This window comes from Brachyistius frenatus, unplaced genomic scaffold, assembly GCF_029030835.1.
Source record: "Brachyistius frenatus isolate BFR_SWC_R1_liver_20210118 unplaced genomic scaffold, ASM2903083v1 Contig_53, whole genome shotgun sequence".
NCBI classification, from domain to species: Eukaryota; Metazoa; Chordata; class Actinopteri; family Embiotocidae; genus Brachyistius; species Brachyistius frenatus.
Window position 1 is genome coordinate 2,489,105 of NW_027210652.1, and position 23,494 is coordinate 2,512,598.

General features: G+C 39.9%; 1 protein-coding gene across 2 annotated transcripts; it reads right to left on the reverse strand.

Moving 5' to 3' along the window:
- Window positions 1–1,082: 1,082 nt before the first annotated feature.
- On the reverse strand, window positions 1,083–23,178 carry armh3 (armadillo like helical domain containing 3). Of its 2 annotated transcripts, none has more exons than XM_069704995.1 (26): window positions 23,089–23,178; window positions 17,981–18,090; window positions 17,827–17,883; window positions 17,066–17,212; window positions 16,471–16,578; window positions 16,248–16,340; window positions 16,086–16,160; window positions 15,916–16,002; window positions 15,357–15,413; window positions 15,203–15,246; window positions 14,679–14,739; window positions 14,539–14,585; window positions 14,202–14,277; window positions 13,737–13,830; window positions 12,108–12,209; window positions 11,887–11,945; window positions 11,744–11,809; window positions 11,347–11,416; window positions 10,731–10,791; window positions 10,470–10,558; window positions 9,751–9,833; window positions 9,330–9,456; window positions 7,655–7,730; window positions 5,902–5,980; window positions 2,645–2,761; window positions 1,083–2,116 (listed from the first exon to the last, which is right to left on the reverse strand). In XM_069704995.1, exons 2-26 carry the CDS (start codon window positions 18,080–18,082, stop codon window positions 2,024–2,026), a joined length of 2,070 nt encoding a protein of 689 aa, XP_069561096.1. In that variant the 5' UTR covers window positions 18,083–18,090; window positions 23,089–23,178; the 3' UTR covers window positions 1,083–2,023. The 2 variants fall into 2 exon arrangements, with proteins under 2 accessions (XP_069561096.1, XP_069561097.1); XM_069704996.1 differs by having other exon boundaries at window positions 23,005–23,175.
- Window positions 23,179–23,494: the final 316 nt, after the last annotated feature.

Consider the following 23,494-nt stretch of genomic DNA (forward strand, 5'->3'; position numbering starts at 1 on the left):
CGCACACACACACACACGCACACGCACACGCACACACGCACACACACACACACACCACAGATTATGTCAGTTAATATACTCGTCCAATATACTGTATAACCAAAATATAAAAACCGGAGGATTTGGAGTAGATTCATGTCAGAGGATTGAGATCAACCATTTCAGAAAGATCACCAAAAACCCCGTAAACACTTTCAGGAAAACACACAGAAGCAAATGAGGACGCTTTCCTCAGCGCAGTGGAACATTAAAGCACTTCATTACCTCACATGTTCATTAGAGACGTTGCTTCAGCACTCACAGCTTTAACTGAGAAGAACAGAAGTTATCATGAACAGTAACGTCTCTGCACACAACGACTCATCAATGAAGACGTCTTCAGTCTTAAAAGTTACAGGAAGTCATTCATGAGAAGAATGACGCGTTCAAGGTCAGACGTTAAAGTCGACTACTGGAACTCCCTCGGTTATGAAGTGCTCTGTTCTGTTACATACATCCTTCATCTCTACCAGACTGCACATAAAAGTGGACGTAGTGTCCACTACCGTGTCCGTGTCTGAAAATTTAAAACAATGCAGAAGTGCAATACCACTGCAGGCCACTAGGGCTCCAAAACCTTCTGATGAGACGCTACAGATAATGAGAACACTGTTCACCATTTTCAACCACATCCATCAGCACCAGTGAATCCAACCATGTGTGATTACTTCTTATTTACTGCCACTAACAGATTAAACATTTCTCCCACGACGGTTTAATTCAATCCGTTGAGCTGCTCTTAGTGGATATAAAGATGTCACGGTGACTTCTTCATCCCTCAGTTGTTTTTTTCAAGCAGTAAACATACATGAATATGTGACTTCGTCAGGTGGACAGAAACCCCAAACGCACTCGATCAGATTCTAAATATAATGAATAAGTCATAGTTCATACGAGCCGGACGGGGAACATCGAGAGAAGAAGTGATCCGAGATCAAACATTTATTATCAAAGAGCATATTCAGCCACCGAAGAGGCATCGTTCCCTTCTGAGTGTTTGTGTGCAGGTTGAACTGAAGAAGAGTCAAAGCAGGAAACACTAATAGAGTAGGAAACCAATCTTTATTTAAAAAAGACATAAATATACCTACAGGAGTTAGAGATGAAAAGAAGACGACCCTACACTTCAAGAAATTGCATAATTTTGATCAGTCCCAAAACAAAAAAATCATTTTAAATGTGATCGGCTACGAGGAGTTCAAAAGGTTGAATGTTGTTTCACTAAACGGACTTCGTATGTCAGAGACACATCAGCAAAGACGACTTCTACACCGTTGAACCGTCTTCCCTCTAAACTAACGGCTCACTTCAACACATTCAGGTTAATCTGTTCAAATAACGCCGACCGACTGGTCCAGTGGGAGTTAGAGTTGGTTCCTGTCAAACAAAAGGTTCGCAACAACAATAAAAAGGGTTTTGTTTTTTTAGTTTTTTTTTTAAATCACTTCAACACGTTCCTCAACTCGATTGATCAAAAGTTTCACCCGCTTATCAAAACATGTAAATACAAAATACTTGTAAATCTGTTTTTGAACACTTCAGAGAATCCGTTTAACATTCACACAACAAGCCTGAAAGAAAAAGTTAATGCTCTAAATGAAGAAGTTCACCGGCTCAGAAAGACTCAGCGTCGTTAGGAAGGACACGCTCCGTCATTACCGGAGGAGGATCGTCAACCGTGTGAGACGGACACCAGAGGACCGAAATCAAAGTTCTACCTTCTTAAATCCAAACTTTCATGTGTCAGCTAACAGTCCAGCCAATACTGCTGATTGCACACGAGGAACCGGTGCAATACTTCCTTAAATCACGGAGGGAAACCGTGGGGAGAGTTTTTAGGGTGTCTTCAGGTGCTTCCAGCTTGTCCGTCGCCGTCTCCATCGCTCGGTTCCCAGGAGACAGAGGAGGAGGAACAGACGGTGTATGGAAGGAGCGATGGAGGATCGTACTGGTTGGTGTTTGTGAGGCGAAGGCCGAGCGGGTCTCAGGAGATGGTGGAGAACTCTTTGAGCAGGACGTCCTGACTCAGCGTATTCAGAGAGACGTTCTTCCTCACGTTGAGACTGATGGAGCGAACCTGCAGATGGAGGCGGAGCTTTAAATCTCCAGGTTTACCACGTTAAAGACGGCGTCTTTAAACCTTCTGACAGCGAGTGTGCTGATTGGCTGCACAATATAAAACCTCTAAATAGCAGCACGTGTGCAGGAAACATCAAAGAAATTAAAGTTCCCTTCAGCTTTTTTGTCAATATGTACTTTTTTTCTGCTAATTCCATCTTGTGTTTTGTATTCTGTCAATGAATTCAGTTGATAATGAAACAGTGAAGTTTCCTGCTGATGGTGTGTTTTGCAAAATACATTTTTGAAGTTTATGAGGAAACAAAAAATCTGATAAATGAAAATATGAAAGTTGAGGTAAACGTTGGAATTTAACGGTCAGTAACACTGCAGTCCACGTAGGGCTGGTAATGATGTCACATCCTTCAAATGAGAGCTCGCCTCTTGCACATGAAGGCAGTAGTAGTTTATAAAATGTTAGCAACAGCTGCTAGTAGAGATAACAAGGTCAGCACTGCCTGTAATCCCCCCCTCCCGCCCCCCTCACCAGCTCCTTGAAGAAAGCCGCCTCTTTGGGCTGCTCCGAGTATCTCTCGAACTGGTCCAGGCCGTCCTGCAGTTTGAGGGTCAGTGTGTCGTAGTTGGACCGTACCACCTCCAGCACCTGCGGGGGGGAGACAGGAAAGGGAAACAGAACCTTAGATTAAGTAAAACAAAGGTCAAATGAAATAAATAAATAAAAGTGTTGCATGCCTACAGAGTAGTTGTTGCATCCAGAACGCTTGAATAGGCAGCAATGAGTCAAATATTAATTAGTGTTGAATACTTCATGGAAACAGCTTTATTCATGAGGGATCACGGGGAGAGTTTTAATACTGTGGCAGAACAGCTGATTCCTCTCCAGCTGACTTCCAGCCACTCACTGCTCGCCGGCATGAACTGATGTGGACAGATGTGTTTCATCACTTCAAAAACGTACAACTTGATGGATTTCCGTGTATTTTATTGGATGTTTCTTGTTTGTTTTATCCCATTTGTATTATTATTCACCTTGTGCACCTTTACTTGGTCACTAAAAGTTAAATCTAACAGGTTGTTTCATTTTCTTATTTTTGAGCAGATTGGTCTAATAACATTGATCCAGTGTGTCTATGTTCTGCACCAATAAGACTTTCAAAATAAAAGCATTTTAACATTAAAATGTCACTTTTCAAAGGACTCCCTTCATCCCTTTCAGGTGAGAGTATAAATACAATCCAGCCGTGTGTAATGTGAGGATATCTGGGTGAACTATAGATGGACGGGACACACGGCCTGAAGTGCAGATAAGAAGGTGGGCTGAAATCAGAGGTAATTATGCAGAGATTCTCCAAACTCCCACCACCTGCTGTCCCCCCTTTCATCTGTGAAATAGCCTCTCGCCATACCTTTTTCATTATTTCATTAATGCGCCTGCAGCATGAAACATTCATAGTGAGACACATGAGCGGCACTTTGTCGTACTTCCCAGAAAAGCTCGACAAACATTCACACTCCTCCCAAACAAGTCCTGCTTTTATCCACATAAACATACAGATGTCAGCTTACAAGAAATCTATTTACACACACGTATCCTGAATCCACCTTCTTTCATTTATTAAGGGTTCGGAGCAGGAAAGCATTTATTTTCTTCTAATAAATCTACAGCTCTGCTGTTGTTTGTAGTTCAACCTCCGGTGGTCCACTGATGAAACATTCATGGCCATATCTCTCCCTCTCAGATCTCCACCTGGTGGATCGAAGGTGGTTCGAATAGTAACCCGGACTAATGCGAAGGTCCGAAGAGACGGGAAGACGGAGAACGTTTGAGCTTTGATGAAGGTAAAAATAAAATCAAAATCAAACGGAGAATTAAAGAAAAGCCTTCAAGGTTTGGTGGGATGAGGAGTGTTTGGGTCAACGTTTCTTCCCTGAGCGCTCTCTTTCTGCATCACTAAGCAGAGATGATTGTCACTCGTTTATCGGGAAGCGTGGACACAAGAGCCGCCCTGCGAGCTGAAGTGAGCTCCGCCTCCGCCGTTTAACTCCGTACGAACCAGCAGATCCTTTTAATGCTGCGTGTTTCTGGAGGCCATCGGTCTTCTGGTGTCACTGTAGGGAATGAAGACGCTGCGGGCGGAGAGGGGTGTGTGTGTGTGTGTGTGTGTGTGTGTGTGTGTGTGTGTGTGTGTGTGTGTGTGTGTGTGTGTGTGTGTGTGTGTGTGTGTGTGTGTGTGTGTGTGTGCGTGCGTGTCGTGTGTGCGTGCGTGCGTGCGTGCGTGTGGTGTGTGTGTGTGTGGTGTGTGTGTGTGTGGTGTGCGTGCGTGTGGTGTGTGTGTGCGTGCGTGTGTGTGTGTTTAAAGGACTACACGTCAAAGGAAAGGGATGTAAATTCAAGCTTTAGTTCACTTCATTAAAACTGGAAGTGAGACGTGACAGGCTGATTTATTCACGTGTTTTTTACTTCATTGCATCCATTTGTTGTGCTTTTTTTTATTCAGTAAACTGTGACTAGTTGAGCTGAAAAGCTTTTTGTGTATTTACTCAATTCTCTCTTTTAAAGTTCCTCTGGTGACATTTATTAAACCCCTAAAAACTCAACCTCCATCATCAAAACTACATATTTAGTAGTTTTTTTCCAGGAAAAAACGATCCTCTAATGCTTTCAAGTGTTTTAGATGCAACTCTTCACCTTTGCTTTCGTTCAGTACGTGCAGAATTTGAAAATAGTCAAATGAATAATGACTTTCTTAAATGCATTTTTGAATTTCAATAGAAAAGCACATCTTTTGAGTTATCATTAAATTTGCAGACAATGATCAATTTACAGCAGCTCGAGGAAGAATATCTAAAAAAATTAAGTTATTTATCTGATTAAAAGAGTGTTAATACCACAAGTGGAAAATAATAGAATCCCACCGGCAGCTCATTGACACTAAAGCTAACATTTTCTGTTCCTCTTTGTTGTGAATAAATCTAGTTGATAAAGGCAGAGAGGTAATCTGGGAGTTTAATGAGCAAATCCATCACCGTTATCAGCTCGTAAAAAGAAGTACTCTTCTGGCTGTTTTCAGTCCTCGCAGATTCAACATAAATGATAAAAGCAGTTCAGCCTCACGTTTTTCTACCAATGACGATGAAATAACTTCAAAAGTTCAACTCGTTAATGACTCGGTTCATTCTGTGTTTGTGTTCTCCAAACTGTGGACGTCTCACCGGCAGCATTTCTACAAAAGCAACCGCAGACAGCCGAGAAACATTTACTTTGCTTTAAGTAAATACACTAAAATCTGAAATGAGAAAAAGTCAGGCTTGACTTTTAGCACAGTGAAGTGAAAGCTGCATGTTTTGGATAAAATCTATAAAAGTCATTGGCCTTTCAGCGTCTGCTAAAATGACGAAAAACAAATTGTGTGCGTCACTTTCCGTCATGCAGCGTAAAAAGATTTGTGTGCACATTTGTTGTGATCGGTGTCGACAGAACGGTGTGCAATGAATCAGCCATGATGAGTTTGAAGCTCAATGGTGTGTGTGTGTGTGTGTGTGTGTGTGTGTGTGTGTGTGTGTGTGTGTGTGTGTGTGTCTGTCTGAGTCACTCCTTTCTAACACACAGCTGTAACCACTTGTTGATGACTAAGCAGAAAGCAATGAAACCGAATGTTTTCCATTGTTTCCTTAAAAATTCATGAGACTTCCTTGTGAAATGACGGGAGAGATGTTTGTGTAGAGTTCAGCCCAAATGGCTGCAGGACGTTGCTGAGGTTGTTTCGGGTGTGTTGTGCTCACCTGCTCCTCTGACAGCTGGGAGATGTGGTTCACAGCAGCGTATGACTCAATCTTGGGGTTGAAATGGTTGATGATGGCCCTTAAAGACAAAAAAACAAAACCATCAGCATTCATTTACAACTAAGAGTTTTGATTTTCACGATTTTTAAAACCTGGCTCTGTGATTTTGGTCCCATTCAGCCACAAGATCATTGGTGAGGTCGGGAAATAATGAGGAGAGGAAGGACAAACCCCATTTACAGGAGAAGTTATGACCGTATGTAGCATGGTATTACCAGACTCAATCCACTGCATTCATACAAGGCTGTGGTCACACTCCACTGAGGGTTTCCTTCCAGACCAGCCTCATGGACTCACTGACCAACTTCGTTCTATTTCATAAATATGAACAAATTTGGAATTTGATGGCAGCAACACACCCAAAAAAAATTTGGGACAAAAGGACAAGTGACAACTAACAAATCTCAGATTCTTGTTTTCATGCATTTTACAAAACTTACCAATATATTTGTACAAAAGAAAATCATATTCGTGCAGCCTGAAGCTGAAGTTTTGCTCAACTGAAAATGAAGGCAAGTGGACAAATCTGAAAACACTAACTTGGTGGTTTTGTGTGTTTTGTAAAGCAACCAAATTATGTATCTTGTGGCCCACACGTTTCACACCAGTAATTGCAGACAATATTATGACAATAAAATAATGATCTGATCCGCAGCAGGTTGAGAATAAACAGGAGCAGTAAATATAGTATGAAACACAATAAAAGACTTATTTCAGACTCGTTCTGCTATCCAACCACAGGAAAATATGTAAATAAGAACAAGATAGCTTCGTATGGACGTATTTTGAAATATCTTTCTGTACTGTAGCATTAATAAATATAATAATAATTCCCCATTCATAATTTCACTCAAACCAACAAGAGGACAGGAGAGTCCACATACACGGTTCCTCCTCCGTGTTACGTGAGCACGACAGCAAATTTCACATGCAAATTCACAGGCAATCTGCTCCAGCATTAGCATTCATTTCTAAGAAATAAACTGCTTCATAGCTCAAATAGAAGTTGATGCAATGAGCACAGCTGAGAGATTAAAAGGCTTATTTTGTACTGGTCTAGAGTGCGTCATATATCAAACAGATTATAGTGACAAAAATGCAGCGAATTCTCAGTGGGGGCACTTCTGCTGTCGGAGAGCGAGTCCACAGAGGAATGAACTGATGGGAGGGAAATGAAATTGGTTCCTTCAGTGATTTCAACAGTCTCTCTGGGTTCTTTATACTTCTCTGCCTTCAATTATTTATTCATCTATTCTTTCAAATATTAAGTCTTTTCATATTCTGCCTATTTGGACTGGGAGGCTCCTCCATCAGGAGCCCGGCGAAGTGGGTGGATCCTCTGGGAGAACCCGTCGGTGGGAGAGCTCCCAGGGGCCTCGGAGCCAGGGTGACCTCTGAGGATCATCTCAGAAGATGGAGGGGGAAAGAGGGATTACAGGAGAGACGGAGTACAGTATGTGGTGGGGTTGGGGTGCAGGAGATAAAAGCTTCAAATTTATCTTGGGGATGTTAAAAAAAAACAAAAAAACAAAGGCTATGGAAGAAGAATTCAAATTACAAGGAGACTTCACTTCATTCACTTTCTTTTGACCTTCGTCAGACACATTCTTGTTTGCAGTTCCCTTCAATCCAATATGACTTATTCCTTCTCCTTAGAATAAAATATCTGCGTGTTAAGCGTGTGTGATATTACCGAACGTTGACCAGAGCATGGGTGACTTTACTGGCCGCCTCCTTCCACTGGCCGGTGTTGGTTGATACTCTCAGAACTGGAAGGCAGAGAATGACAGAAACAAAGAATCAGAACATCTCTTTCCATCTCAGGTTTAGAGCTGCAAACAGTGATTATAGTCATCGTCCATCGACCCTCTGAACCCCACAACCCACCGGCATACTTTAAAAAGGTATTTCAAATTTCAAACGTTTTACACAATCTGTATTCTGTAAAAAACAAAACAACAACAACAAAATTCTGCCCTCTTCAATGCAACTGGGAAGCATTGAATGACGCTACAAAGACTGCAGGCTGGACCACAGAGGAGACGGACAGGAAGCATCGAAGGAACATCGTACTGTACTGGAGGATTATCTCGGTCTCTAGCTGCTGAATGCTACACGCTGTTTACACACCAACGAGCTGCTGTCTGTCGTTTGGTCACTGAAAGCGTACAGTGTGTTTTCAGTGCTCTTAATGTTGAAAGGAACTTCCTGCTGCAGACAGAAACACAACAACAACAACAACAACAGCCGCGAGACTTCCAGGATACAAAACAAACACAGGGAGCAGAAATGAAGCACAAAGCTGTGTAAAGCAGAGGGCAGCTGGGGATTTGGATGATAATCTTTTTGCTTTGGTCACAACAAGCAAACCGTTCCACAGCACAGATCACCATTTGATCCGTAGTAATGAAACATTTATTGGTTATAAATAAAAGAAATCATGAGAATTCAGGGTAATCATTTCAGATGTACATTATTGTGGCTCAGAGCTCAACACACTGCAAATAGACCAGCAAGGCTCAGGATTTAGAGAAGAACACAGGAAACAGGAAACACAGGAAACAGGAAACACAGGAAACACAGGAAACAGGAAACACAGGAAACAGGAAACACAGGAAACACAGGAAACAGGAAACACAGGAAACACAGGAAATACAGGAAACACAGGAAACAGGAAACACAGGAAACAGGAAACACAGGAAACAGGAAACACAGGAAACAGGAAACACAGGAAACACAGGAAACATAGGAAACAGGAAACACAGGAAACAGGAAACACAGGTAACACAGGAAACACAGGAAACACAGGAAACAGGAAACACAGGAAACACAGGAAACACAGGTAACACAGGAAACACAGGAAACACAGGAAACAGGAAACACAGGAAACAGGAAACACAGGAAACAGGAAACACAGGAAACAGGAAACACAGGTAACACAGGAAACACAGGAAACAGGAAACACAGGAAACAGGAAACACAGGAAACAGGAAACATAGGAAACACAGGTAACACAGGAAACACAGGTAACACAGGAAACACAGGTAACACAGGAAACACAGGAAACACAGGTAACACAGGAAACAGGAAACACAGGTAACACAGGAAACACAGGTAACACAGGAAACAGGAAACAGGAAACACAGGTAACACAGGAAACACAGACAGCCGACTTCAGAAACTTCATGAATCATGAATCAGTGGTTCGATATTTGTGGCACATTTCAGGATTTGGAAGCATTTTCTGCACTCGTGGTCAAATTGTTGAAAATGTTTTTTTTCCTAATTTGCATGTTGTTGTTTTATCCAAGTTGGACTGCATTGAGCTCTCCGGGCCACCGTACTACTCCGTTAGTGTTGTGACGTACCCATACAGTAGAGGTTGTCGAAGACCTGGTGCATCCGTACGATTTCGTAGTACAGCTCATCGTAGCTGTTGGAGGTGGGCAGGAAGGTGTCGCCGTACGTTATGAACATGTTGAACAGGTTCACTACCTGCATCAGGAGACATGTTAGGATGAACAGAAACAAACACAAGAGACAAACTAACCAACAGGAACACTACATTCATACTGCTTGTGTTTCTGCATACGTGGTTCTTTTCATCTCTTCTGACAAACTAACAAAACCAGTTTAAACCCGAAGAAATTGAACAGCTGGAATACAAGCAGCTCCACAGTTACAGCATCTGTCTCCCTTCTTACTACGACATCTCGGACATCTCTGTGAAACTGAGTTCCAGTGTGCTTTGTGTCAAACTCCCATCTCCTCTTTGAGTGCGGTTCTCACCAGCAGCGCCAGATGGAAGATGTTGTGTTTGGCCAGCAGCGAGGTCTCGTTGGACAGCAGGAACTTCAGCAGGTTGATGAGAGCTGAGAGGGAGACACGCTCGCATTAATGGAATAATGTGAAGTGCTGATAATGGCCAACCAGCGGAGGTCTGCTTCGCTCGGTGTGCATCTTTATTAAGGCAGATAATGGAAACACAGGAGGGGGGAACCTTTAAACACCAAATCAAGCCTGCTTTTACTGACGAGAACAAAACCCATCACAAACAAAATGTGCACACAGAAAAAAAAAAAAAAAAAAAAAGCTTTTAACAAACTCCAACAACACAGTGAAAGAAAATAAACACATCCATTGCTTTAATTTGACAGATTTTCACGATATGCTGTTATCACCAGCAGAGGGAGAGGGTCGGCGTTGATTGTAATGAGTGCGATGGGGCTGAAATGTCATCCTGTTGTGAGTTGACCAGGCTGAAAACAAGGCTGCCAGGATGGATTGAACCTCCTTCAGAGACTCATTATCCAATCTCAATGATGCACTACATTTCCAAAACAACAAGCCCAAAGACTTCAGAAGGAAATTGGCTTTGGTTTTGCAAAAGCAGTGACTGTTTATTCAACTCATGAGGTGACGTCCAGCAACTATAAACTATTCTGGAGATTTCTGGAGCTTTAACTCTGATGAAAGTGACACTAGAAAGAAGGTGAGCTTATCTTTACCGGACCAAAGCTCTCTCCAGGTGTAGTGTAATCTGATTCTGCATTTCTTCTGGTAACAGAGGAGTTTGTGGATGATCTGCACACAGCGCCTGCACAGGAAATACACAAAACTGTGGTCAGCAAAGTGGAATGGTGTGTGTGTGTGTGTGTGTGTGTGTGTGTGTGTGTGTGTGTGTGTGTGTGTGTGTGTGTGTGTGTGTGTGTGTGTGTGTGTGTGCGTGTGTGTGTGTGTGTGTGTGTGTAATATAGATGTGCCCTCACAAGTATAAATCCATGGGGAAATCCTTCATCATATGAGTGACGATAAACTCCACCATCAGATCTACAGAGAGGAAGAAAGAAGAAGTGTTGGAAGGATTTGAATTAAAAGGTTATCAAATTCATTGCAACATCAATAAATGAAACGAAGCATCTCGAAAACAACAACCTTCTAGTTTGAATATGTTTCAGTGTGAGAAGCTGAGACGCTTGAAAGAAGTCTGAAGTGATTCACAAAAGACCAAAAAAAGATCTTTTTGATAATGTCACTTCCAAACTTGAACCCGATTTGGACCGCTCACATTCTCTGGTGTTGAAACACTTTATAACTGCAGGTCATGAGTACCGGGAGGCCGAAAAGTAAGAAAATAATAAATTGAATGAGTCATAAACAAAAACAAAACAAACATCCGGGATGACAGGTGTTCATACTTGTTGTATTTTGTATGTGACGTGGTTGATATCAGCGGAGATATGTTGCATTTAAGAAAACGATAGCAGTCAAATTAATAACGATTGTGAAAAGATATTTTTACAGGAATTGCTTTGAGCAGTCCCAAAAAACAAAACAAAAAAGAGGTTAAATTCTACGTTGAAACGTTAAAAATGTTCCTCATACCGAGAACAGCACACACCAGCGGCCGTGAAGGGATGTTCTTGTCCACAGCTTTCTTTCTGTGCCTCATGGGCTGAAATAAAACACACAATTTAAATATTCAGTAAGTATGTATATGAGCATGAATGCACTGTGCTGCACATGCTAAAAGAAGTGGCTCGTATCAGTTTCAATAATTCATATTGTACAAGACCATTTTAATTGAAAATATCTGGCAGTTATTTATAAATGCACGTCACTTAACAAAAGTGTCAAATTTAGCAAACACGATAAAGTATTTAAGTCTTTTTCATGGTCACTGCAAGCACATTTAATAATAAAAATAAATCTCAATATTAAGTAATAATAGGATGGTAAAGACACCACATGCAGGTTGTTGTCTCTGTGGCCCTGAACTCACCATTCTGTGGAGATTAACTCTGAAGTTCATATTGTCATCATGAAGAAAGGCATCAGCATACTGGTCCTGTCACAAAGAGGAGAGGAGACGGTCAGACAGATGGTGGACGAAGGAAAATGCTTCAACGGTGTCGCTCCTCCTACCTCGGCGATGCAGGTGAGGATGATCAGGCACAGTCGGGCACTGTTGAGTCGATGCTCGTCTGCAAACACACAAATGACCGAAAAAATGAATATAATGAAATGTGATGACTACAGAGGGATAGAAGAACAACTATATAATGTAGGAGCGCTTCAGGATAGAAATCAACCACAGTAGGAATAATTACAGGAAGGCTGAGTGATGGAGACAGTTTCCTGTTTACCTTTAGTATCCTGCATTACGATGGAGGCGTACTTAAGGAAGGTGATGAGAAGGTTGCTGGTCTGCAGGTTGGGATCTAGCGGCAATTCTGGGTTGTTCAGCACTACCCAGAAAATGTACAAATATATCTTGTCAATGATATTATTTTCTGGACAAAAAAAAGGCTCACAGAAAGAGACTCACAAAAGGTCACAAACTGTGCAGTCAGTTAGTTCTTGAGATTATGACCTCCATAAACCTGAACTTAAAGTCAGCCGTCTGAAAGCAAGTAGAACATGGGCTGTCCTTGTTTGGTGCAGAAGGAGCGCTCATTCATGCGATAACAAAAAAAGGGATGTTTCGGTCCAATTCCTGTCGCTACTGTACCTCGCTGGTTAGACGAGCGTATTCCTTTTTTTTTTTTTTTAAATCTCTGCTCTCTGAAACATGCAGCTGGTTTCATGGATGAATGATGAGCCGCTCATTTCTACCTCCCTCCTCCCACAAAACCCTCGTTTGTTTTCCTTCCCCCTCAGATCACTGCCGGCCGGCAGGAAGGAAGATTTCACAGTCAGGAAACATACCATCATGTGGGGCTATAACGTGAAAGGAAATGTAAATTCCTGACATGTGATTCCAGCAGATGTGTGTGTGTGTGTGTGTGTGTGTGTGTGTGTGTGTGTGTGTGTGTGTGTGTGTGTGTGTGTGTGTGTGTGTGTGTGTGTGTGTGTGTGTGTGTGTGTGTGTGTGTGTGTGTGTGTGTGGTCTAAGCAGAGGGCCTAAGTGCTGAAGCTCCCATGACATGTCATAATGCACACCGCATGTGAAACATTCATCTGTATTTGAGGCTGGATGTTAATATTTTATTTAGAAAAATGTCTCTTGGGTTTGAACCAAGGGAAACGCAGCCAGAGATAGAAACATGCACCTTTTAACAGCATGTGTGCATGCTAAATGGCACGCTTTTAAAATGTGCAGGTAACAACATACGACCTCCACATAACCTGAAGCGACAGCCATGCCCTTATTTTCAAACAGACATTAGTGAGTACATGGGACGGTGTAATAATCTGATTATTAAAGTGTAATAAACCCACATTAGGAGTCCTATATGCTGAGTGGGTCACTCACTTCTATCAGGTACATTTAAAGCCTGGTGACTATTTGAAAGCACCGCCGGTGTCGTTGCATTTGTGCGACTGTACGTCTGAATGTGCCCGCTAGAGACAAGAGAGTGAAAGCTGCCACGTTTTTAAAAATGCATTTCAAAAGTTGAGATTAAATGGAAGGAAAGAGGCAGAAGCTGTGCTCCATGTTCAGCCCCTTCAGGCGCTTTGAGGGAATCAATATTTCCAGTGGAGGAAGGTTTCATTAAAAAACGTTGGATAGCGGTAGCTCGGCTACACAACGCCGAGTACAACCAAAACGTTTTTTGACATAAATTTTGTAAAAACAACAAAAGGAAAAATACTTTACACATTACTGTACAGATCTTTAGTTTCCATACAGTTTAGAGGGGGATAGTTTAATCCAAGTTAATTTCTGGAGCTACAATTTACACATGTTCTTCTAAACTCTCACATGCAAGCTATCTTCTAGATCCTACAACATGGCTGTCTGAAGAAAGAAAAAGAAAAAGTATATTACTTACTGTCTAGAGAGGGCGGCGTTGTGCCGAGTGGTGTCGTAGGTGTGGTGGGTGTGGGGGTGGTCGGTGTGACTGGGATGTCGATCTCAGGGTGGCTCTGTTGAAAGACCACAAACACATTTTAAAAGTCATTCATGGTGAATAACTGTCACTGGTGTCCTATAAAGTGAATAAAATATGCAACAATGCAGGACGAGTAGGAGAAACAAATGAAAACAGAGAAAGAAGCAAAAGCACTTATGGTGGAGATCAAATGTGGAGATCTGAGAACTAAAGTGTTCCTAAAAGCAGCACATTAGTGAGAGACAGCTGTTGTGTTGTGCAAACAACACCTGCTAATGTAGGAACCTACACACTAAAAACGATGGAACTAGTGAGGGTACATTAGCTCTCCCTGGACCTTTAATATTCTAATAACAACCGAAAAGGTGCACACAGGTGAACACAAAGAAAACGAGTGCATCTCACCTGTGCTAATACGGTGATGAAGTTGCGGTTGAGGTGCACGGCCTCGTAGAGGGCCAGCAGAATCGCCTCATTTGTCCTGAAATAAAAAGGGAAGTTTGTCAAAGAGGGAAATAAATCCCCAAATCTTCACAAAACAGAGATTCAGTCTCGCTGAAGAAACAACGAGAGTCTGACATTTAAAGTTGTTTAAAAATGGCTTCACACGTCAGCAGGTCACTTTTGTAATTTTCTGCGTCATTAACTGCTGCACAATGTGTGTAGTACACATCAATTACTTTACATTACATTTTTCACATTGAAAAATGAGTTGAAAGAAGTGAAAGGACTTTGCACTCACTGGACAGAGAGCTTCTCGTCAGCATCTGCTATAAACATGCTGCCCACCTGTGAACAGGAGACGCGTCACGCTATCAGCAAACTATACTGAAAACATCATTGAACCACTTGTACTGTAAAAATAATGAGAACAGGACGTACCATGCTAGTGAGGGTGGAGAAGAAGCCGCCCTGGTTCTCCTCCTCTTTGTCTTTGTACTGTCTAAAAACAAGAGAAGAAGACAAGACGGACAGGACGTGGGAAAAAGTGGAGAGAATGACAAATAAATGGATCAGAAGCAGAGATGAACGTCTCCGAACATCCATTTAACAGAAACACCCCCTTCTACTACCTGCAACGTGTTATCTGAGGGGCATTCAGTTGATACACAAAGACAATGAGCTGTATGGAGCCATCATCCATCACTTTGATGCGTCTGTCCGTACACGCAGACGGACAAGACCTCCTTCAGGAACAGCGTTTTAATTTCCCAACCTCGCCTCATCCAAAAAACATTACAGACTGCCAGAGAAAACTGTCAGATATAAATAACTAAAAAGTATAAAGGGCCTGTGGGTCTTTTTTTTTTGTTCCAGGAGAATAGAAATAGAACATTTGTGGGAGACATCAAAACTAATGTGATGCTGCTCGCGGCCCGAGTACACCACGCACTGCAAGATCTCACCTGTTATATTCTGTCAGAGCTTGGTGGACGACCATACCCATTCCCTGGGAAAGAAAAACACAGCGCTGCCATCAAACCTCTGATCATCCGTTTCCTGCCTGTATCAGACCGCTGATTTAATATTCTACAGTTAAAGAAGGTACAACATACTTACATCTAGTGTTGGCTCATCATCCACAATAGAGAGTTTGACAATGTAAGGATTCACCGACTAGAACCAAAAAAAAATCAAATACGCAAGTTAATACTTCATTAACCCCTAAAAAGAAAATTCTCTCTTCGTTTTATCTGCCTATAAATATAATAACTTCAGGATAATAAATATCTTTTTTTTTTTTTATGTCTTGAAACGTATTTTGCTGCAGGATGAGGATCCCTGAGGTCTGGTGTAAACCTGGATTTTTAAAAAATACCTAGAAAAGACGCACTAGTCCTGCATCAAAAGAGACTTCAGGAACTTCTTCCATTGTTTCCTCTAGTGTTGAGAAATGGCAACAGCACTTAAATGACTTCTCAAGTAAAGACAGAAGAGAAAGTCAGTGGTGGAAAGTGAGACTGATCTTTGCTTTTGTATGCACAGCGAGCGTCTATTCAGTGGCTCTCTAGCTGGCTTTAATCCGGGGTTTATTATTGCTGTGCAAAAGCTTTAATACAGAAGGCTTTTATTGCATCCAGAGAAGAGTCATGAGTCAGCAATCGCACATAATACACACCTCATACTTTCTGTAGTTGACCAGGAGGGCCAGAAGTACGACAGCATCGTAACCATGCTGCCCTCTGCTGGACACATCTGACAGAATCTGAGCAGGAGGGAGAGGAAGAGCAGGGATGAGCAACGTGGAGGAGAAACGGTTTAAAAAATAAAACTATTCTATCCTCTTACCTGTAGGATGGCTTCAAAGATGCTATTGATCATCACGTACTCCAGTATAGTGTTCTGGCTGATGTTGTCTGTTACCTGGAAATAAATTGTTTCACATACCCGACGTCAAGCATGTAACCGCATTATAACTCCTGTTGCTGTTTTCTGTCTGTCGTGTCTCACCGTCACCAAACACAGCAGCAGTTTGAGGCAAAGACTCTTCAGACTCTCGGAGCTGTCGCCACACAGAAGGCTGTCCAGTCTCTCCATCAGGTCCTGCAGGAGACAAACACATCAAATATGGGAATGATTACAAAATAAAACTCCACCTGTGTTTCCATATACCTCGTTATTATGAAAATATTTCACTATATTCTTCCCCTTTTGAGGTATTGTCCCGACTAACCTTCATCCTCTGCTCAGCCTTGTCGAAGCCCATGAGCATGTTGATGATGTCGAAGCCAGACGCCGATTTGTTCTTCTGGTGCACGCCTCGGAAAAGAGCGCAGAGAGTCTGACAGGGAAGAAAGACACGAGAGCGCAGAGGTCGTTTAAAAATGTAAAATGCTTAATGAATAACAGACGCTAGTCGTAGTGGGAATACAGAAAGGTTACCGTGGCTGCAACAAGGGCAGAAACAAAGATTTTACATTTTAATGTTATGTAATAAAGTTCAGCTTTAATACCGTCATCATCACACCTCAATACACATCAACACATTTAACATGACGTGTTTATGCAAGCACACATTTCCCAGTCGATCAATAACTCCATAATTTCCTTTGTACATCATGACAGCTCTTTTCTTTTGACTCACTATTCATACTCATTTCCACTAGTTTTGTCACATTTAAATAAAAAGGGAGAAATAAATATAAAATTAAATTTAAATAAAAAAAGAGGAAAGATCATTTCATTAGAGCTTTGCCAGCATCCTTATAATTCCTGAAATGTGCCGAAGCCCAACGTGAGCTGAAGCTGTGGTTGATGAGCTATCGTACCTGCAGGGCGTTGACCACTTTGATCTGGTGCTCTTCTCCCAGAGCCTGAACGCAGTGGTGAAACAGAGAGTTGATGTTGTCTTGGATGCGCTGGACCTCCTCCCCATCCACGCTCTCCAACTTGGACTCCAGGTACTCCAAGTTCACCTGCAGCACAATTATCCAGCCGACAACGTTCATTCCTGCCTGCTGATATCAGACTTTACAATAACTCACCTCTGGCCGAATCCATCACACAACAATAACACCGCTGCACGGCTGTTTGTTTGTTTGTTTGTTTGTTTGTTTGTTTGTTTTAATTCATTGCACTGTTTAGTTTAGTTTAGTTTAATTTAACATCATTCTATTTTAATTTGTATATGATGTGCATTTTTTTTTTTTTTTACATTTAATATTTTTTACGACCTCTATTTTTTACTTGTAATTTGTATTGCTTTGCCCTGTAGATGCTGCTGTAACATAAACATTTCCCTTTGAGGGATAATAAGGTATCTATCTATCAGTTTCCAATATTGCAGATTAATCTGTTCAGTGTTTCTTTACAGTCTTATTTGTGCTTATCAGCGCTTAGTCTTTCTCACATTGTCATTTCCTCTGATTTAAAGCAAATCCATTTGTAGGCAGGCTTCGTTCTCCAAACTAATATTTTCAATATGTCTCAGTTTGCACTGTTGCAGCATCACACGCCCCCACAGAGTATCACCAGAGATTTCCTGTTGTGCTGAACACTGTTTCTACTCCAGTATTTCTCTTTTCTGTACCTTCATAAGAAACAGCTCATCCCAGAAGCGAGGGTTGTTTTTGGCCGGGTCTTCTTTCTAAATCAAAGCAGAAAAAAAACATTGTTAACGCCTGAACAATGAATGTGTTTATATAACTTTTTCTCCGCTGGTATTCTCCCACTGGAATACTCACAGCAAAAATCGCATCATACATCAGAACCACTTTTTCTTTTAAGGATTTTTTGGAGGAAGACGTCCTCCTCAGAAGCCCCGCCTTCTTCTCCACCTGAGACATGACTAAGTCTAAAGGAGAGACAGTTAATGCAAAAACAGGAAGCAATAATAACATTTTCGTTTAATCAAGTCAAAAGACAAACTAGAACCAAGAAGTTTGTGTGATTGGAGACACCAGCCCGTCGATATCCATCGGTGTCTCCAGCATTATTCACTCCTGAGAGCGTAAATCTTTATTACTTTTATTTGTAAAAACAGATGAGCATTGTGGTATCAAACGCTGCTCCTAAAAAGTTGTTTACTGGCCCAGTATGTTATATTTAAATTCAACAAAATAAACAACACAGTTTGTCATTATGAAGAAACGTGACTTTCATATTGTGTATTATCTATTTGAATCTTGTTGTGTACTTTGATGGCAGCTTCCTGTGGTTTTCTCAAGAAGCAGGAGTCCTGCAGCTCCTGTGAATTCACCATATTGCTCAATGACTTTGCTTCCTTAAAAAAGAAGGAAGTTTCTTTCACTAATTACATAAACTTAAAACCCACAATTCCAGTTTAAACAATACTTTTATTCACACCTGTCATAACCGCTTTTAAAAATAATAATCTGCCTTTACTTCAATAGTTCATGGTCAGGGCACAAAAACTGACTTATTTTACTAACTTAGTTTACTAACTTACTTTAACTTATTTTACTAACTTACTTTACTAACTTATTTTTTTAGAGAAAAATCAGTAATGTTTTAAACTACACGCAGTTTACAATCTACTGGACAACTAAAATATTATATTATATTATATTATATTATAATATAATATAATATATATATTATATATAATATAATAATATAGTATGATATATATATATAATAATATAATATATATAATATAATAATATAACTAGAATGTGTCTTTCCATTTGATTAGTATTTCCTGTTTATGTTTCCATGTTGTTGTATTGATCGTTTTATGAGTTTTATATTCTGTATTTTCGATGCTGAGATCAATAAAGTCTTTCTGTCTATTTAGGAACATAAACTTCCAGGTTAGTGAACAGAGTAACTTTAAATACAAACGGATGTTTGACTAAACTGAAGTAATGTCCCAGATGATGACCAGCTGCTGGTGTTGATGGTTTAAATGATATTAGATCAAACAGCTGCTGGTGTTGATGGTTTAAATGATATTAGATCAAACAGCTGGTGTTGATAGTTTAAATGATATTAGATCAAACAGCTGGTGTTGATGGTTTAAATGATATTAGATCAAACAGCTGGTGTTGATAGTTTAAATGATATTAGATCAAACAGCTGGTGTTGATAGTTTAAATGATATTAGATCAAACAGCTGCTGGTGTTGATAGTTTAAATGATATTAGATCAAACAGCTGGTGTTGATGGTTTAAATGATATTAGATCAAACAGCTGGTGTTGTTGATAGTTTAAATGATATTAGATCAAACAGCTGGTGTTGATGGTTTAAATGATATTAGATCAAACAGCTGGTGTTGATAGTTTAAATGATATTAGATCAAACAGCTGGTGTTGTTGATGGTTTAAATGATATTAGATCAAACAGCTGGTGTTGATAGTTTAAATGATATTAGATCAAACAGCTGGTGGTGTTGATAGTTTAAATGATATTAGATCAAACAGCTGGTGTTGTTGATGGTTTAAATGATATTAGATCAAACAGCTGGTGTTGATAGTTTAAATGATATTAGATCAAACAGCTGGTGGTGTTGATGGTTTAAATGATATTAGATCAAACAGCTGGTGTTGATGGTTTAAATGATATTAGATCAAACAGCTGGTGTTGATGGTTTAAATGATATTAGATCAAACAGCTGGTGTTGTTGATGGTTTAAATGATATTAGATCAAACAGCTGGTGTTGTTGATAGTTTAAATGATATTAGATCAAACAGCTGGTGTTGTTGATAGTTTAAATGATATTAGATCAAACAGCTGGTGTTGATGGTTTAAATGATATTAGATCAAACAGCTGGTGTTGTTGATGGTTTAAATGATATTAGATCAAACAGCTGGTGTTGATAGTTTAAATGATATTAGATCAAACAGCTGGTGTTGATGGTTTAAATGATATTAGATCAAACAGCTGGTGTTGTTGATGGTTTAAATGATATTAGATCAAACAGCTGGTGTTGATGGTTTAAATGATATTAGATCAAACAGCTGGTTGTTGATGTTGATGGTTTAAATGATATTAGATCAAACAGCTGGTGTTGATGGTTTAAATGATATTAGATCAAACAGCTGGTGGTGTTGATAGTTTAAATGATATTAGATCAAACAGCTGGTGTTGATGGTTTAAATGATATTAGATCAAACAGCTGGTGTTGATGGTTTAAATGATATTAGATCAAACAGCTGGTGTTGATAGTTTAAATGATATTAGATCAAACAGCTGGTGTTGTTGATGGTTTAAATGATATTAGATCAAACAGCTGGTGTTGATAGTTTAAATGATATTAGATCAAACAGCTGGTGTTGTTGATGGTTTAAATGATATTAGATCAAACAGCTGGTGTTGTTGATAGTTTAAATGATATTAGATCAAACAGCTGGTGTTGATGGTTTAAATGATATTAGATCAAACAGCTGGTGTTGATGTTTAAATGATATTAGATCAAACAGCTGGTTTAAATGATATTAGATCAAACAGCTGGTGTTGATAGTTTAAATGATATTAGATCAAACAGCTGGTGTTGATGGTTTAAATGATATTAGATCAAACAGCTGGTGTTGATGGTTTAAATGATATTAGATCAAACAGCTGGTGTTGTTGATGGTTTAAATGATATTAGATCAAACAGCTGGTTTAAATGTTGATGGTTTAAATGATATTAGATCAAACAGCTGGTGTTGTTGATAGTTTAAATGATATTAGATCAAACAGCTGGTGTTTGATGGTTTAAATGATATTAGATCAAACAGCTGGTGTTGTTGATGTTTAAATGTGTTGTTGATGGTTTAAATGATATTAGATCAAACAGCTGGTGTTGATGGTTTAAATGATATTAGATCAAACAGCTGTTGATGGTGTTGATGGTTTAAATGATATTAGATCAAACAGCTGGTGTTGATGGTTTAAATGATATTAGATCAAACAGCTGGTGTTGATGGTTTAAATGATATTAGATCAAACAGCTGGTGTTGTTGATAGTTTAAATGATATTAGATCAAACAGCTGGTGTTGATAGTTTAAATGATATTAGATCAAACAGCTGGTGTTGTTGATGGTTTAAATGATATTAGATCAAACAGCTGGTGTTGTTGATAGTTTAAATGATATTAGATCAAACAGCTGGTGTTGTTGATGGTTTAAATGATATTAGATCAAACAGCTGGTGTTGTTGATGGTTTAAATGATATTAGATCAAACAGCTGGTGTTGATAGTTTAAATGATATTAGATCAAACAGCTGGTGTTGATAGTTTAAATGATATTAGATCAAACAGCTGGTGTTGATGGTTTAAATGATATTAGATCAAACAGCTGGTGTTGATGGTTTAAATGATATTAGATCAAACAGCTGGGTGTTGATGGTTTAAATGATATTAGATCAAACAGCTGGTGTTGATGGTTTAAATGATATTAGATCAAACAGCTGGTGTTGATGATCAAACAGCTGGTGTTGTTGGTTTAAATGATATTAGCAGCTGGTGTTGATAGTTTAAATGATATTAGATCAAACAGCTGGTGTTGATGGTTTAAATGATATTAGATCAAACAGCTGGTGTTGATGGTTTAAATGATATTAGATCAAACAGCTGGTGTTGATGGTTTAAATGATATTAGATCAAACAGCTGTTGATAGTTTAAATGTTGATGGTTTAAATGATGATATTAGATCAAACAGCTGGTGTTGATGGTTTAAATGATATTAGATCAAACAGCTGGTGTTGATAGTTTAAATGATATTAGATCAAACAGCTGGTGTTGATAGTTTAAATGATATTAGATCAAACAGCTGGTGTTGATGGTTTAAATGATATTAGATCAAACAGCTGGTGTTGTTGATGGTTTAAATGATATTAGATCAAACAGCTGGTGTTGATAGTTTAAATGATATTAGATCAAACAGCTGGTGTTGATGGTTTAAATGATATTAGATCAAACAGCTGGTGTTGATGGTTTAAATGATATTAGATCAAACAGCTGGTGTTGTTGATGGTTTAAATGATATTAGATCAAACAGCTGGTGTTGATGGTTTAAATGATATTAGATCAAACAGCTGGTGTTGATAGTTTAAATGATATTAGATCAAACAGCTGGTGTTGATGGTTTAAATGATATTAGATCAAACAGCTGGTGTTGATGGTTTAAATGATATTAGATCAAACAGCTGGTGTTGATAGTTTAAATGATATTAGATCAAACAGCTGGTGTTGATGGTTTAAATGATATTAGATCAAACAGCTGGTGTTGTTGATGGTTTAAATGATATTAGATCAAACAGCTGGTGTTGATGGTTTAAATGATATTAGATCAAACAGCTGGTGTTGATGGTTTAAATGATATTAGATCAAACAGCTGGTGTTGATGGTTTAAATGATATTAAATCAAACAGCTGGTGTTGATAGTTTAAATGATATTAAATCTAAATATTGACGTTGTTAGTTGGAATGGCTGCTAGCTGCTTAGCTTAGCATTAGCCAGCTTACCCTTCGCTACTGAACTGAGTTCGTACGAGACCGCAAAACGGGCCCGGAACCACCGAAGTGTGGGTGCATCATGTGTCCGAAGAGCGTGGAGTTAATCCGCAGTTTGGTCACCAAATGTTAAATCTACTAAAACGTTCAGGAATGCGTTACGACGCTAAAGCTAACGCTAGCGAGCTAACGCTAGCGAGCTAACGCTAGCGAGCTAACGCTAGCGAGCTAACGCCTGTTAAACAGGGTGTTAGCGCCGCACTGACCTAGCGCTGGCTAGCTAGCTAATGTCTGGATGCGATTACCAGCAACATCCCCGTGTTAGATTGTGAAGGCAGGTGGAGGCAGGTGGAGGCAGGTGAAGGCAGGTGGACGTCGTCGCCTCTTACCTCAATTAAAGTGTTAAAATCTGGGTCGTAGATGGAGTTCATGAATCCCTGTGACAACAGTGTCGGCTAGCATACTGCTATCGGTAGCCGCCTGCCGTCCCCCGGGTCTCAGCGCCCGCCAGGTTCCACATGTTTATGTCCGCGGCGGTTACAGGTTAGGTTAGGTTAGTTAGGTAGGTTAGGTCAGTTAGGTAGTTTAGGTTAGTTTAGGTTAGTTAGGTATGTTAGGTTAGTTAGGTAGGTTAGGTCAGTTAGGTAGGTTAGGTAGGTTAGTTAGGTAGGTTATGTTAGTTAGGTAGTTTAGGTTAGTTAGGTAGGTTAGGTCAGTTCTGTAGGTTAGGTTAGTTAGGTAGGTTAGGTCAGTTAGGTAGTTTAGGTTAGTTAGGTAGGTTAGGTAAGTTAGGTA